Source organism: Agelaius phoeniceus, chromosome 13 (assembly GCF_051311805.1).
Source record: "Agelaius phoeniceus isolate bAgePho1 chromosome 13, bAgePho1.hap1, whole genome shotgun sequence".
In the NCBI taxonomy this organism is placed as follows: domain Eukaryota; kingdom Metazoa; phylum Chordata; class Aves; order Passeriformes; family Icteridae; genus Agelaius; species Agelaius phoeniceus.
Window position 1 is genome coordinate 144,345 of NC_135277.1, and position 14,584 is coordinate 158,928.

The 14,584-nt window shown below is 42.0% G+C and overlaps 1 protein-coding gene across 1 annotated transcript; it reads left to right on the forward strand.

Annotated features, from left to right (window-relative positions):
- Positions 1-1,862: 1,862 nt before the first annotated feature.
- TUBGCP4 (tubulin gamma complex component 4) lies at positions 1,863-14,280 on the forward strand. The gene is made up of 18 exons (XM_077185706.1): positions 1,863-2,016; positions 2,145-2,273; positions 2,843-2,965; positions 3,350-3,403; positions 3,859-3,915; positions 4,453-4,532; positions 5,147-5,348; positions 7,222-7,387; positions 8,518-8,642; positions 9,320-9,370; positions 9,735-9,840; positions 10,158-10,265; positions 10,496-10,634; positions 11,153-11,330; positions 12,110-12,244; positions 13,227-13,343; positions 13,768-13,907; positions 14,207-14,280. Exons 1-18 carry the CDS (start codon positions 1,939-1,941, stop codon positions 14,217-14,219), a joined length of 2,001 nt encoding a protein of 666 aa, XP_077041821.1. The 5' UTR covers positions 1,863-1,938; the 3' UTR covers positions 14,220-14,280.
- Positions 14,281-14,584: the final 304 nt, after the last annotated feature.

Genomic DNA, 14,584 nt, shown 5'->3' on the forward strand with positions numbered 1-14,584 from the left:
ACATTTGCATTACTTCACATGTGGCCACTGGGAAGTTATGCAATGAGAAGACATTTAAAATAATGTTTATATGTAGACTGTGGAATGCAGAATTCATTTTGCTCCCCCTGAAAATCTCATAACATTTTTTGCACAGTGCCACAATCCTCCCTCAAAAACATCTTATTCTGATAAGAAAAATAAAACACAATTATTACACAATTATTATAATCAAAGAACCTTTCTGTACCTCTTCAAGGTCATAGTCAATGGTACCTCTAACAGCTCCCCTGATTTAAGATTTCTGGTGTTTGTTATTGACTCTGCAAAATGTTTTTATTAAGATCTGTGTATTTATGTCTAATTTATTGCCTTTCCTGTTCCTTGGGGGTTTTTTTCCCTTAATATTGAATGAGCACTAGTCAGATGGCCCTGCAAGTATTATAGAGATACCTATTTCTCTCTCATTTCAAAATCTGAGCAACTAATTCTGTAAAAAAAATATTTTAAGTTTTTGGCCTTAATGATTAATCACTAGGCTTCCCAGAGAAAACCAAATCCTTCAAATAAACTACTGTTATCTGCTCTTTTGCAGGGGTTTCCGGACCAAATGTTTTCTGTGATATTTATGTCAAGGATGCATAACAAATGTCTAGCCCAACCCCTCAGTCTTTATTATGATGCTAGATTTGTCAACAGAAAGACGATAGTTTTATTATACTCATACATGTTAAACAATAATGTTGGGGCTCCCAATTTACACATAAAGCTGTACAGCTATAGATAGTACATGCCCATATTCTTGCTACATTTCAGACCTTATTGTGGCAAGCTGAACCGAATAGAAATTAAATGACCCTTAAGACTAAACAATCATTTCTTCTAAATGAAGAGTAAAAATGCACATAGAGAAAAACACTGTCAAAAATAGGAGGGAAATAAAAAGGAGGCTGCTAAAAACTACTTTATTAAATAACTTCATAGTTTTCAAACTAGACCGTTTTGAAGTTTTGAAAAGACTACCCGGAATACGACAGGAAGTGAAGGAAAGCAATATATAATAAAGAGAGAAAGATAAAACACTGACAGATAACCTGCGAAACCGATAAAGAAACCTACTGCGGCACACCGAAACCAAGTCTACATAGAAGGCTGCGCATTTGCTATTGTCCTGGATTGGGACCTCTCGAACAGGCACTTGCCATCACAGCCACTCACGTTACTGCACTGTCCTCCTGCCGCGAGCCAAAGCCAACGCGCCTCTGAAGCGGTCGGGACGTGAGCGGGCCACGGCACCCCCCCACCCCCCCCCCCGACAACGAACGGGACCCGCCCCCCCAACAACGGCACCCCCCCCCAACAACGGCACCCCCCCCCAACAACGGCACAGCCCCCCCAACAACGGCACCCCCCCCCAACAACGACACAACCCCCCCCAACAACGGCACCCCCCCCCCCCCCCGACAACGAACGGGACCCGCCCCCCCAACAACGGCACCCCCCCCCAACAACGGCACCCCCCCCCCACAACGACACCCCCCCCCCAACAACGACACACCCCCCCCCAACAACGACACACCCCCCCAACAACGACACCCCCCCAACAACGGCACAGCCCCCCCAACAAGGACACCCCCCCCAACAACGGCACACCCCCCCCAACAACGGCACCCCCCCCCCAACAACGGCACACCCCCCCCCAACAACGGCACACACCCCCCCAACAACGGCACACCCCCCCCCAACAACGGCACACACCCCCCCAACAACGGCACACACCCCCCCCCCCCCAACAACGGCACACACCCCCCCCCCGCCCCCACGGCGCCCCTCCCCGCGGGGTCCGTCCCTCCCGCTCCGCCGCGCCGCCCTCCCCGCCGTCTCCTCTGCGGCCCCCGCCCGCCGTTCCCGGCGGCCCCCGCGCTGCTCCCGGCAGCCCGCGCGGCCCCGCGCGGCAGGATGATCCACGAGCTGTTGCTGGCCCTGAGCGGGTACCCAGGGGCGGCCTTCACCTGGAGCAAGCGCGGCGGCCTCCAGGTGTGGCACGGCCCCGGGCAAAGCCCATCCCCCAGGCAAAGCCCACCCCGGCCCCCGCCCCGCCTGGTCACTGTCCCCCACCCTGCACGGCCCGTCCGTCCGTCCGTCACCGCTGTTTCCCCTTCCAGGTGTCTCAGGAGCTGCCGTTTCTGCATCCCAGCGAGACCAGCGTCCTGAACCGGCTCTGCCGCCTCGGCACTGACTACATCCGCTTCGCCGAATTCGTGGAGCAATACACGGGACACGTACAGCAGCAGGTGGGGCCGCCGGGCCGAGGTATTTCCCGGGAAGAGCGCGGCAGGTGCTAGTAAGGCCAAGCTGCCCAGGACACAGGAGTGGCCCGTGGCCCATATGCGTGCTCGCACGGAGCAGAGCTCCAGAAAGCTCTCTGCGATGCTTGTAAGGGAGGGTAGAGAGCAATGAAGAATGAATCAAATGTAAAATCTTATTCTTGGGGGAGGTCTTGTAATAATTTCTGACCACACCGGACAGGCCAGGGTTTGTCAATTGAGCAGGATGCTCATGACTATCTCCTCATGATTTGTGAAGACCCTTGAGATCCAAGAGGTACACCTAAGTGAAAAGAAGCACTGGTACCAGTGGCTCCCAGCACTTTCATAGGTCCACAAAAGAGCTAAATATAAGTCTGCTCAAGTAACTCTAATTGTGACAAGGTTGTATTTGTTTTTATGATCACTTTGTGGTGAGCTAAGGTGCATTTCAACATGGTCTGAGCACTGACTACTGCTGTGATACTGCACAGATACTATGTTACTCTTCAGACTTGTGCGAGGATGCTAATGCAGATTTTATTGTTTGGTTTCAGGATCACCATCCATCTCAGCAAAACCAGAGTGGATTGCATGGCATATATTTGAGAGCCTTCTGTACAGGTCTTGATTCAGTGCTGCAGCCTTATCGACAGGCACTACTTGACCTAGAACAAGAGGTAAAGGAGAGAGACACAGAACAAGAAGCCGTAGTGCTGCTGACAGATTGTGGAAATTTGTCATTTCTGCAATTAATATAGGAGTAGTAGTTTCTAAAATGAAACAAGGTATTTTCCTTTCCACGTTAGGGATGCCTTCCTGTGAGAATTATTCCTGTGAGATGCCATTGTAAATTACTTTTCATCCTATTAAGTGTTGTCCCCTCTTCCTTCAGTTCAGTAAGGGCTCCATCTTTATCAGCTGTCTCAGACTATTGTGGCTTCTGTTTTCAGTTTTAGAGGTTTTGATTAATCTCTGCTAGACTAGTAGCTGTCATACCTTGGGTAATGTCACCATCCAGTGGTTGTGATAATTAATCTTCTTTAATTGCTTTATCTTTATAGTTTCTGGCTGACCCACATCTTTCCATCTCACATGTTAATTACTCCTTGGACCAGGTATGTCATGTTATTAAAGAGGTAGTGTTCTTGGCTTGCTCTTATCCCTCATTGAGTCTAATAAGAAAGTGGGTGGGATAAACGAGGCTTATTCCATCATGTCATGCCATTTCTATCTAATGCCTCTACCTCTGTAGTTCCTTAATCATGCTCAGAGGATCATCTGCACTTCAACACAAAGCTAAGGTCCTCCACCTTGACCCTCACACATTCCTCACTGACTGTGTTTAGCCTGAACTAGTGCTGAAATATAGTATCTTTGTGCATCTTGGTCCAGTGAAGGGAAGACATACTTCCTGGAGAGTTGCATGTCATGTTTCTAATTTGTGAGGAAACATAGATAATAGTTTTATTAAATTATTGTGTTCAGCTGCTGTCCACAGTTACTCAAGTAGAGGTTTTTTTCTCTTCCTTACATAACTACCTAAATCAATACTTCACTTCTTGTTCTGCAGTTTCAGTTACTCTTCCCCTCTGTGATGGTCATGGTGGAACAGATCAAAACTCAGAAGGTACAGTAAAATTTCAGCTAGTTTCTCTTAACAGATTTTCTCCTTAACTGCCAAAGTAATTTCTGCCCCCATCCCAGACTTCTAATACTAGAAAATAATGTAGTTCCAGTAAGAATGCCCTGTTACTAGTTCTACTGTAACTATTGAGACTATTTTACAAATTCATTTGCACTGTATTTGAGTTTTCCCCTTATCCCATAGTCTTTGATGTCTTGAATTTTATAGGACATATTTTTTCTCTTCTGAGACTGTTTTTTCTGGCTGTTGCCTGAAATAAAAAAGGCAGAGGCTAATGTTTTAAGAATCCAGAGATGCTTACATTTTTTTAAGGGAAAGTATTGAGAGAAGCTTGAGTGTAAGGCCACACATGGAAGGCCTTTTTCATCACTACATGCAGCATGTTACACCTTTCTTTCTGCAAGACTTGTTCAGTTTGTGAAGGCATTTTTTTGTTAGCTGAAAGTGTATTGTTTAAATGTTTAAAAAGGTCAATACATATCCAAACAACAGACCTAGTCTAACCTTTTCTTTCTGCAGATTCATGGGTGCCAGATATTGGAGACAGTCCACAAACATAGCTGTGGGGGGTTGCCTCCTGTTCGCAGTGCTCTTGAAAAGTATGTAGATCCAGTAAAACTATTACTTCATTCTTCTGGAGTTAGTGTCAAAGTGTTTCTTACTTGTTGAAACAGTACATGCAAAACAGCCTTGGTATAAAAGTAGGAATAGCATGCAGGGGACAGTAAAACTGTCACCATCCCCATTATTTATCTAAAGCAGGCTTGTGGTGAGAATTAAGGCCAAGGGCTTAGAAAACTTCAGACCCAGGTTTTTCTTTTTTGTGCATATCACTGATCTCTGATCTTTGATCCTTCAAAATTATAAATGTGACTCTGTGAGTGTTCTGATATTTGTATGTCCTTGTGGAGAAAGTCAAACCACTTAAAATGTCCTTTGAGTAGAAACAGCAACCACTGCAGACTTATACATCTGGTATACTAGCAGATTTCCATGGAGAAGCCACATATTCAGAGGATATGTTAGCTTAGTTTTGCACCTTCTAGTTTTGTCCACCCTTGTTAAAAAAAAAAAAAAGATATAAAATACCACATTTAGGCATTTAGTACTTGCCATACTCCTTGGCTGACCAACTGGACTTTCTGGAACAACATACAATGAGGTTTTGATTATTGTGTGCAAAGCCCTGACTGACTGTTTCACATGACCTCAGGATTCTGGCTGTGTGTCATGGAGTCATGTATAAGCAGCTCTCTGCCTGGATGCTGCATGGATTGCTACTAGACCAACATGAAGAGTTTTTTATCAAACAAGGCCCCTCTTCTGGAAATGTCCCTAGCCAACCTGAAGAAGATGACGATGACTTAGGAATTGGGGGGCTTACAGGAAAACAGCTACGAGAACTGCAGGACCTGGTAAGATCTATGAGTCATAACTTGGCATCTTTGGTTCTTAGTGAACTAAAGATGTGTATTTATTGTATTCTACTTTGGTGCGAGCTATGCTAGACTATACTGAAACCTTCTAGGATGGTAAAGTGAAATAATACTGTAATAGGTTACTGCTAGGCCTAAGGGGCAGAGAGCTATTGTTTGGCACAGCTGGATAACCCCACGGCAGAAAGCCCTGTGGACGGAATAGACGCTGATGTCAAGTAATGGGAACTGCTGCATGCCCACTGCTCTTGACTGACTGGTTCCTCATTCCTTATGGTCAACACCATGATCTGTTTAGCATAGGCAATGGTGGTAGTGTGAGCAATTGCAAGAAACGGTGTGGGGAACTTGGCTGTTGATTTGATTTGCACACTTTCAATGGGCACCTGGGTCAGGTGCCTTTCTTGTACAACCATTAGTTGTGCAAATGTTACATAACAGGTTAATGCTACTGACATTACTAGTAGAAGATGTGTTATGTGAGAGTCAAGGGACCGCTAAGTAAGGGAGCAACCTGCCAGCACACTGGTGAAATGTGGTAACACTTCCTGTAGATGCTATACCATTAGAGTGCCCTTTTGCAAAGCACCTTTCTCAATGGAGTAGTTTTCCACACTGAGCATTTGAATAGTGTCTTAATAGAGAATAGTGTGGAGCAAGTTCAACTCTAAATTTACCCTCTAGTTTATGGTGAGAAAACATTTCATGGGCACTTATGGAGTTAGTGTGGTACATGCAGCTTTGCTGTGTCTACACAGAAACTGTGTTGCATACTAATTGGGTGCCCTGTGCCAACAGGGCTGAAAACAGACTACACCCAGAGAAAAACAGGGAAAAAATTTAAAAGGCAGTTAGTGGAAAAATCTGTTACTTCGCTATATTGGATAAAGAAAGTGAAAATTGTTGAGTCTTCTAGGTCCATGGTGGAAATTGTAGACTAAGCAACTTCTTTCTTCACTTATCGACTAACAGCATTGGCAATTCTTCAGTCAAAGAGTAAAATAGGAACTCTTGAGTTTTAGTGGAATAGATCATAAAATACTTGGGTATTGCCTCATCTAAAAGTGTTGCTAGAATCTTAAGAATTGCCAACTTGTTAGCATCAGTATACAAATTATTACTGAATTCTCCTATTGAAATGAAGAATTTTATAGATGGCAAACATTCTCAAAACTGTGGGTGATTTTTTCTGGATTACGGACCACTGAAACTAATTCTCCAGTAACAAGAAAGCCAGATGAGATTATTATTTCATTCCTGAAGGAAGATCTTGCCTCCATACCTGGAGTTTCTTATTAACATTCAGAAAAAAAATTAATAACTTACTGTATTGTTCTAAGACAGCTTTCACAGGAACTGAGAAAATTGCCTTATCTTTGCTAGTAAGCCTTTGGATCTTTATCCTATTTGCTCACTAGTGGAAGTGTTTATATTTGGCCTGTATCACAAGTGTTCTAACAGTGTTGAAACATAAGAATGGGTGTAGGGAAGGATTATTTTTGGTAATGCTAGTTAACATTTTTATGGCAGCAACAACACTCATTTTTCTTATGTATCATAACCCTTTAATACAGCCAATTTGTTGCTGTTCCACAAAGTTTTAGCCTCTTTTTCTCCCTTCTGCTGCACTCTGATGGAACCAATATCTCCAGGGGGATCTGCTAACATACCAGAAGTATAAGGAAGATTACTGGCTTAGTTAAATGATACAAATCAGTTCCACTACCTTTCTGCTTCCTTCCAAAGCTCTTAAATGCCCCCCTCACACACACCCCCCTTTATACACCTTTTCTGTCTGGTTTTCTGACACTGTTTTGCACTTGATTTTTGTTTTCCCTGGTGTCTCTGGCAGCGCTTGATTGAGGAGGAGAACATGTTAGCTCCATCTCTAAAGCAGTTTTCTTTGAGAGTAGAAATGCTGCCTTCATACATTCCTGTACGAGTTGCTGAGAAGATCCTCTTTGTGGGAGAATCTGTTCAGATGTTTGAGAATCAGAATGTTAACCTGACCAGAAAAGGTAAGGAACATCTTGCAACCTTTCCTCAGTTAGGAGAGACTGACATGTAGTTTCCAAAATGTCACATTAATGAATTCCTCAACAGTCACTGACTATTGGCCATTATTCTTCAGACTGTATGGATAGTTGTGCCAGGACAGAGCAGTAGTCCCAGTGTTCTGCTTCTGATTGATTCCAAGGGAGAGGTGTAAGAACAGGATGAGTAGATAACACTTTCCAAACATAGTCTCCAAGTTTCCAGCAGCAAGTTACCATGTGATTTGCTCTGCATAAAGCAATTGTAAAGGCCTTGTTTTCTTTTCAGTTTGCATCCCTCTCCCTAAAGGCTGCAAACTGACACAAAGGCACATCTTGCTTTGAGTGTATATATTGCAGAATGGTGTCATGGGATTAATTTGCATCCACAAACATGAGAGATTCACTTGCAAGGTAGTGCCAAAGTTGCTATGAAAGACAAATTATATGGAGCCTTAAAGACAGCAAGGGAGAGAAGTTTCTACCTGATAGTTCACTTTGAGAGCTTGAAAAGTTTACATTGAGAGTGGTTTGGGAAATATATTTCTACGCCAGTCGGGGAGGACTGTGTGGTACTTGAGCATGCCTATGCGAAAGTACTTAAATTACTTGAGTGACATTACAGAGAACAAAGGACCAATTCAGGTGGACTGTTTTCTTGCAGTAGCAGAAGCAAGGGGGGAAAAAATTTGTCTTCTACCTCAGTTGGTTAAAAAAACAACAAAGTCCCCAAGTTCAGGCAGTAGGATAGATTTGAAAGGGGCAGAGGTAAGGGGAGACCCAAACCAGCTGGTTAATGTTGCAGAAAAGTTTGTGGGTTTGAAGATCTAGCTCAGTCCTCGAAAAAGGGCTTTTAGCAGAAACCATTTATGTAGAAAATATTTGGGGGTTTTACTGATACCACAGCACTGCCAAGGCAAGTAAATATACTGCAACTGTACATGCAATAGTAATGTTATACCTTTGTATACTTGTACTTGGAAGCCTCCTCTTCACATTCCTTGCCAGACCTGAAACAGTGCTGCCTGGACAGCCTTTCTGTTCCTCTGTTCTGTCTGCACGTCTCCAAATGGCATCCGTTTTTACTCTCTGAAATTCTTCTCATTGCTGCACAGGCTCCATCCTAAAAAACCAGGAGGACACTTTTGCAGCAGAACTACATCGACTCAAGCAGCAACCGCTTTTTAGTTTGGTGGACTTTGAATCAGTGGTTGACTGGATACGGAGCACTGTTGCTGAGGTGAGCGTCCTAGGAAGGGTAACTACTGTGCAGGCTAAGAAGCTCTTAAGTTTTGTTGAGGACTTGGAAGAAGAGGGCTCGTCAGTGCCAGTGATTGAACAAACATGTCAATGGTGCAGCTGTTCTAAGTGGTCTCAGAGCTTCATGTAAACCAAACTTCTAGTGACAAAAGGTCATTAACAAATACTATGCTCTTTCATGAGGGAAAGAAGGGAATTCTGTTTTTTTTTTAATTTCACTTGAAATTATTTCAGAACTTTTCATTTGCTTTCAGCATAATAGATAGCATCTTGCTGTGCACGTGCTTTGGCAATTTTTAATTTTTTTTTTCACTTGGGGCAGGGAGGAGAACCTAAGAAAAGGGGGAGGTTAGAGAATCAAGAACAAAGCTGGAGTAGAACTGGTTTCATAGAAATTTGCATTCTTTTGCCACAGGTCTTCAGGTTTCTTAGGCAGAGTTTTTTGCCAGTATATATCAAGAATTTTAACTGGTAGCATGAGCTGCTGCACAGGACTCTTGACTGTGTTCTCTTGTACTTTATGCAGTATTTTGTATAGGTGCTCTTTTTGTATGCATCGCAAGTGTTTTAAGACCGCAGCTAATCTTATCTCTGAATGGCCGAGATAATTCTGATGGGAGATTTCTGTTGTTTCATTTGATTTTTGTACTTCACTAGCATCTTTGGAAACTGATGGTGGAGGAATCGGATCTACTAGGACAACTGAAGGTAATGCAACTGCTACTTTATTTTTGCTTAAGCAGCTCTTTCTTCTCTTCTTTGTTTCTTTCTATTAAATACTTCACTGCCTTACACTCTGGGCTTTCTTCATTTAGGTAAAGCTGTTTTCACTTTCCAGTCTCAAGATTGGCCAAGTTCTATCAGTGTACGCTCAAAGACAGAGTTAGAGGGATATGTGTACTTTGCATCTTGAAGCAAACACAACGTAGACTTTTTGGTCAGTGATTGAAATTCAGAGCTGTGTTTAGAAACAGCACTTGTCCAAATAATAAAAATGGGTGCCATCAGCTAGGATGCTTAAAATTTCTGCTCAGTTTTTAGTATGTTAGGTACAACAAATTTATCTCCACAGATTATAAAAGACTTTTACCTTTTGGGAAGAGGTGAGCTGTTTCAGGCTTTCATAGACACCGCACAGCACATGTTAAAGACACCACCTACGGCTGTAACTGAACATGGTGAGTGTTGCTTATTTGCTAACCAAACTGGCCTCATTGTGGTACAGCAGGAAAGTGGTAAGCCATGTCCAGTACAGAAGAGTTCTTTCTTGACTCTCTAGTTTTGAAACTACAGCACTTGTGAATTAGAATGTCTCAGAAAGTGAGTGAAAACAATCTCTCAGAAAGCTTCTGATGGCAGGTATTTGAAACTGTAATTGAAAGAGTGTCAATAGTGCATCAATTTTGTCTTTTAGGACCAAGAGTAAATAATTAATGGGTGCAAAATTAGCACTAGCTGCATCATCTTGTGCTGATACATGTTCTCTTGTTGTCAGATGTCAACATTGCATTTCAGCTGTCTGCTCATAAGGTACTGTTAGATGATGACAACCTTCTTCCTCTTCTTCACTTAACCATTGAGTATCATGGAAAGGAACATAAAGGTATCTTCTTGCATTTTTAGATGTAAATTAAGAGGGGAGATGGTGACCTTGTTTTTAAATTGATTACTAACCCTTCTCTCAAGTTAAAGAAATACTAATTTTTACCCTTTACTGCCCTATGTGATGGCCTAGGCTACTTTGGCTCTTCTTAATTCTGTTCTTTCCCTTTTCCTTGCCATGGTTGCACTGACTGAGAAGATGACATAATTCAGCACCTTATTTGTTTTTAGATACTTCTCAGACTCGTGAAGGGCCTTCCCGGGAATTATCTCCACGTGAGGCCCCCACATCTGGATGGGCAGCTCTGGGACTTTCTTACAAAGTTCAGTGGCCACTGCACATTCTTTTTACTCCTGCTGTTCTCGAGAAGTAAGTACTAGGTATGGTCTTTCTATATTCATCTGTATGTTCCCTGATGTGAGGCATTCACTACTGTGTTGGGGGATTTTATTCTCTATGGAGAGAAAGACAGAGCAATTGCTCCCTGAACCTTAAAATGGTTCATTCCACTTACCCATATTGTAAGTACTTGTAATGACAGTAAGACCTGCAGGATGCTGACAGATCTGCACTGATTTACAAACAGCGCTACTTTGACAGTGTTTTCATTTATTCCCCTCCTTACACTGAAAACTAACTTCATATTTTTTAGGTCAGTAATCAGTACAAGCAGAAATCTTACTCTGCAAGATGTGCCATGGGGCACATGGGCCATGACCTGACTGGCCCTAACTATTGGCAGTCACCTCCTGTTTCTTTTTCCAGTCTTGCATTGTTACATTCTCCAATAACTCCAGTAACACTAAACTCCAGTACTCCAGTAACTCCATTTTCCAGTAAAAGAGGAAGATTTTAGTCTTAAACAACTTTGTACTTTTTGATTGTAGGTACAACGTTGTGTTCAAATACCTGCTAAGTGTGCGACGAGTTCAGGCTGAGCTGCAGCACTGCTGGGCTCTCCAGATGCAACGTAAACACCTAAAATCTAATAGAACAGATGCCATCAAGTGGCGTCTGAGGGATCACATGGCTTTCCTTGTGGACAATCTTCAGTATTATCTGCAGGTCAGTATTACAGAGAAAGATAAAGTGTATCAGTTAATCAGAAACTGGAAGGAATGCATGGAGGGAGCACTGAAGACCTATCTCGGGTTTCTGATTCCTTGTACCTTAAGGAAATCAGGATTTCCTTCGCAAGTCTAGAGCTTCCTCCAAGTTCCCAGACTACTGCTCCAATTACGAAGTTTTTGGATTTGTGAATCAGTGAAATGAAGGAGTTCTTTAGTAGCTCTCTAATGCTACTAAATGTTTGTGAGAAACCACTCATCTCTGAAGGACCATCATTAAGATGGCATCCTGGTTCCTTCTCTGGCCTCTTTAAGTAAACTCTACTTTGAGTTAAGTTTTGGGCTTTTTTGTTTGGTTGGTTTTTAAAGAATTGAGAGGGAGCCTGGATTTCTAAATTCTTCACAGTAATCTGGCTGAGCTCTTGTACTGCAGTCTTTGCCCTAAGATTCCAAATAGTATCTCCCAGTATAAAATTCAGAAATTACTCCAATCAAATACCTTTGTCTACATGCTAGCATATACCTTTCCTTAGTTAAAGAAAATCACAATTTCCCTTTCAACTTAGATATTACTTAGGCATCAAAAATTGTTGCATACCCCTCATTATGTACTGCTCTTGTATATAATTCATTGATCAGCCAGAGAGAAAGGGATCGTCAGCCTGTAACATAAGAGTAGCAATAAGGAAAGTAAATTTCTTATTCCAAACTTCTGGCTGGTCTGAAGCACTCCCAGTTCCTCAAACCACTAATGAGGTATCTTCACATACTCATCAGGTCGATGTACTGGAGTCTCAGTTCTCACAGCTTCTGCAGCAGATAAATGCCACAAGAGATTTTGAGAGTATACGATTGGCTCATGATCATTTCCTAAGTAATTTGTTGGCTCAGTCTTTCATCCTTCTAAAACCTGTAAGTAGGTCTTGTTTTCACCTTTTTCTACCAATTATCCAAGTGCCCTAAGAAACACATCTTTTTGAACAGATATGATGACAAATCGCATCTTTTAAAACAGATCAGTGATAATCTCCTGCAGACTACAATTCTAGGAGTTAGGCAGGTATAAACTATAACTGATAATTGAATTAAGATCTTCTAATTTACAGTTGGTGAATGTGAATGCTGTATTCCTGGCAATTCTAAGTCAAGCTTATTTCAGTGTTCAGTTAACCTTAATAATTTGTATTTTATCACTATGTTTTTATCACAGGCTATTTTATTAAAGAAGAACTAATGAGCATAGCGCTGGGATTCCTGAAGGAACTGTATTCCCGAGGGATTCACAGATATGGGTTAGACTAGGAAAAATTTTGTCTTCTACTTTTAATTTCATTTAAATAAAAAGAAAAGTTAGAAGTATTTTTATAAACAGCATCACAAAAACATTTGCAAAGAAGGTTAGTTTCAATGAAACATGTCTCTGTGCTCATCTATGAGGTTATTATAGAATAAAGGTGTCAGAATAGTAATTACCCAGTCAGATAACTGATACAATGGAAATTCCTAGTTTAGCAGACCGTGAAACCAACGCCTTGAACCACAGCTCTTGTTGGTCTTTATCCTGCCTTCTTAATCCCGAAGCTGCAGTGATGACCTGCTGGTTGGATAGAGAAGCCAGTGTTCAACTCCTGTGCCTATCTGGATGGTTAATGCCAATTGCTGTTTTCCCAGAAAAGTCAGCAAAAGGTTGTGGGAGGGGCAGAGGGGAGATGCAGCATAACATTTAAATCCTTTTTCCATAGAAAACTTTTTTTTAAAATGCTGCATCAATATCTTCCTGAATAAAAAGTACAGTATCAGAAACATCTTTGTTATGAATGCTACAACTTTTCTGCTTTCTCTCTGTGTACAAACTCTGTTTCAACTATTAACTTGTACTTCTTATTCCATGTAGGTTTTCCACTGCTTAAATGAAATTCTGGATCTTTGTCATAGCTTTTGTTCTCTGGTCAGTCAGAATCTGGGTCCCTTAGATGAACGGGGAGCTGCACAACTCAGTATTTTGGTGAAGGTGAATTTGTTTCTGTGGATCTGTTCTCCTCCCATGCAAACATTTTAACTAAGCAGTTATCTTGGCTTTAAAAGCTCTAGAACAACTGTGAGTGTAAGCCAAGACCTTCTATGTAAGTGCTTGTAATTATTTTACCTAATCAACTTGAGTTGGAAATTCTGTGTCCACAGAGAGGCAGAATGGGGGCAGATACTGGAATAGAAAGGAGGCAGAGGTTGGTACCTCTACCCTTCCTTTTGTATAACTAACATCTAGGAGTTCTTGTGGCTCACAGCTTACCTTATCCTGGACCACAAGCATCACATCTCTTGTAGTGACTCTCTTCTTCAGGCTGTTAAAGGACTGGGTAGGCAGAAACAGAGATGAGATGCTTGTTTTCCTTCTCTTCTGAGAAGGCCCAGAACTGACATCTTCAAATTTGTAGGGATTCAGTCGTCAGTCATCACTTCTCTTCAAGATTCTCTCTAGCGTTCGCAATCATCAGATAAACTCCGACTTAGCTCAACTGCTGCTACGCTTGGATTATAACAAATACTACACCCAGGCTGGAGGAACCTTGGGCAGGTAGGAATATCTTGAGGGATGCTTGTAGCATTATCCTGAGGTACTTGAAGTACAAAGCCATTTTTTATTGATGGCTTCTAATTATTTTGACTTACACTAAGTGTTGATAACTACTATGACAGAAAAATAACAAATCAGCATATGGTGATTTTTGGGTTTCATATGCTTTCTTCCTATTGAGTTTCTTTTGGCAGAAAGTTGAACAAGCTGCTAGCTCATATTGGCCAGAAAATGCTGGTGTGGGTTGGTAAAGGTAATTACTTTCAACATGTAGCTAATATTGTACCTTTCTCTTGCAGTTTTGGAGTTTAAGCACTAAAGGCCTTTGCTTCAGGCTGTGACTAGTGATGCATCAAGCACTGGAGACTGGTGCAGAGTTTGCGCTCAAATTTTTCTTTGTAGCTGGCTTTTGCCTGATGAAATGCTGTTTCACAGGGAATTGGCAGGAATTGCCTCTTATCTGAGGCTGCCCAGCAATTACAGAAAGCTATTCTATTTCTTCTGAAATCATAAAAATATGCTTTCTGCAGCCCTGCATATACTTATAAGTGCTTCCAGGGAGGCAGTCTGAACCTCTTCAGAAAGTGAAAAACCAGAATTAGATGTCTGGAATCTTCAGCTGGACTACAGTCTCTTTACTCTTCAGCTGGACTGTGTTCCACTTCAAGTTCGAGTAT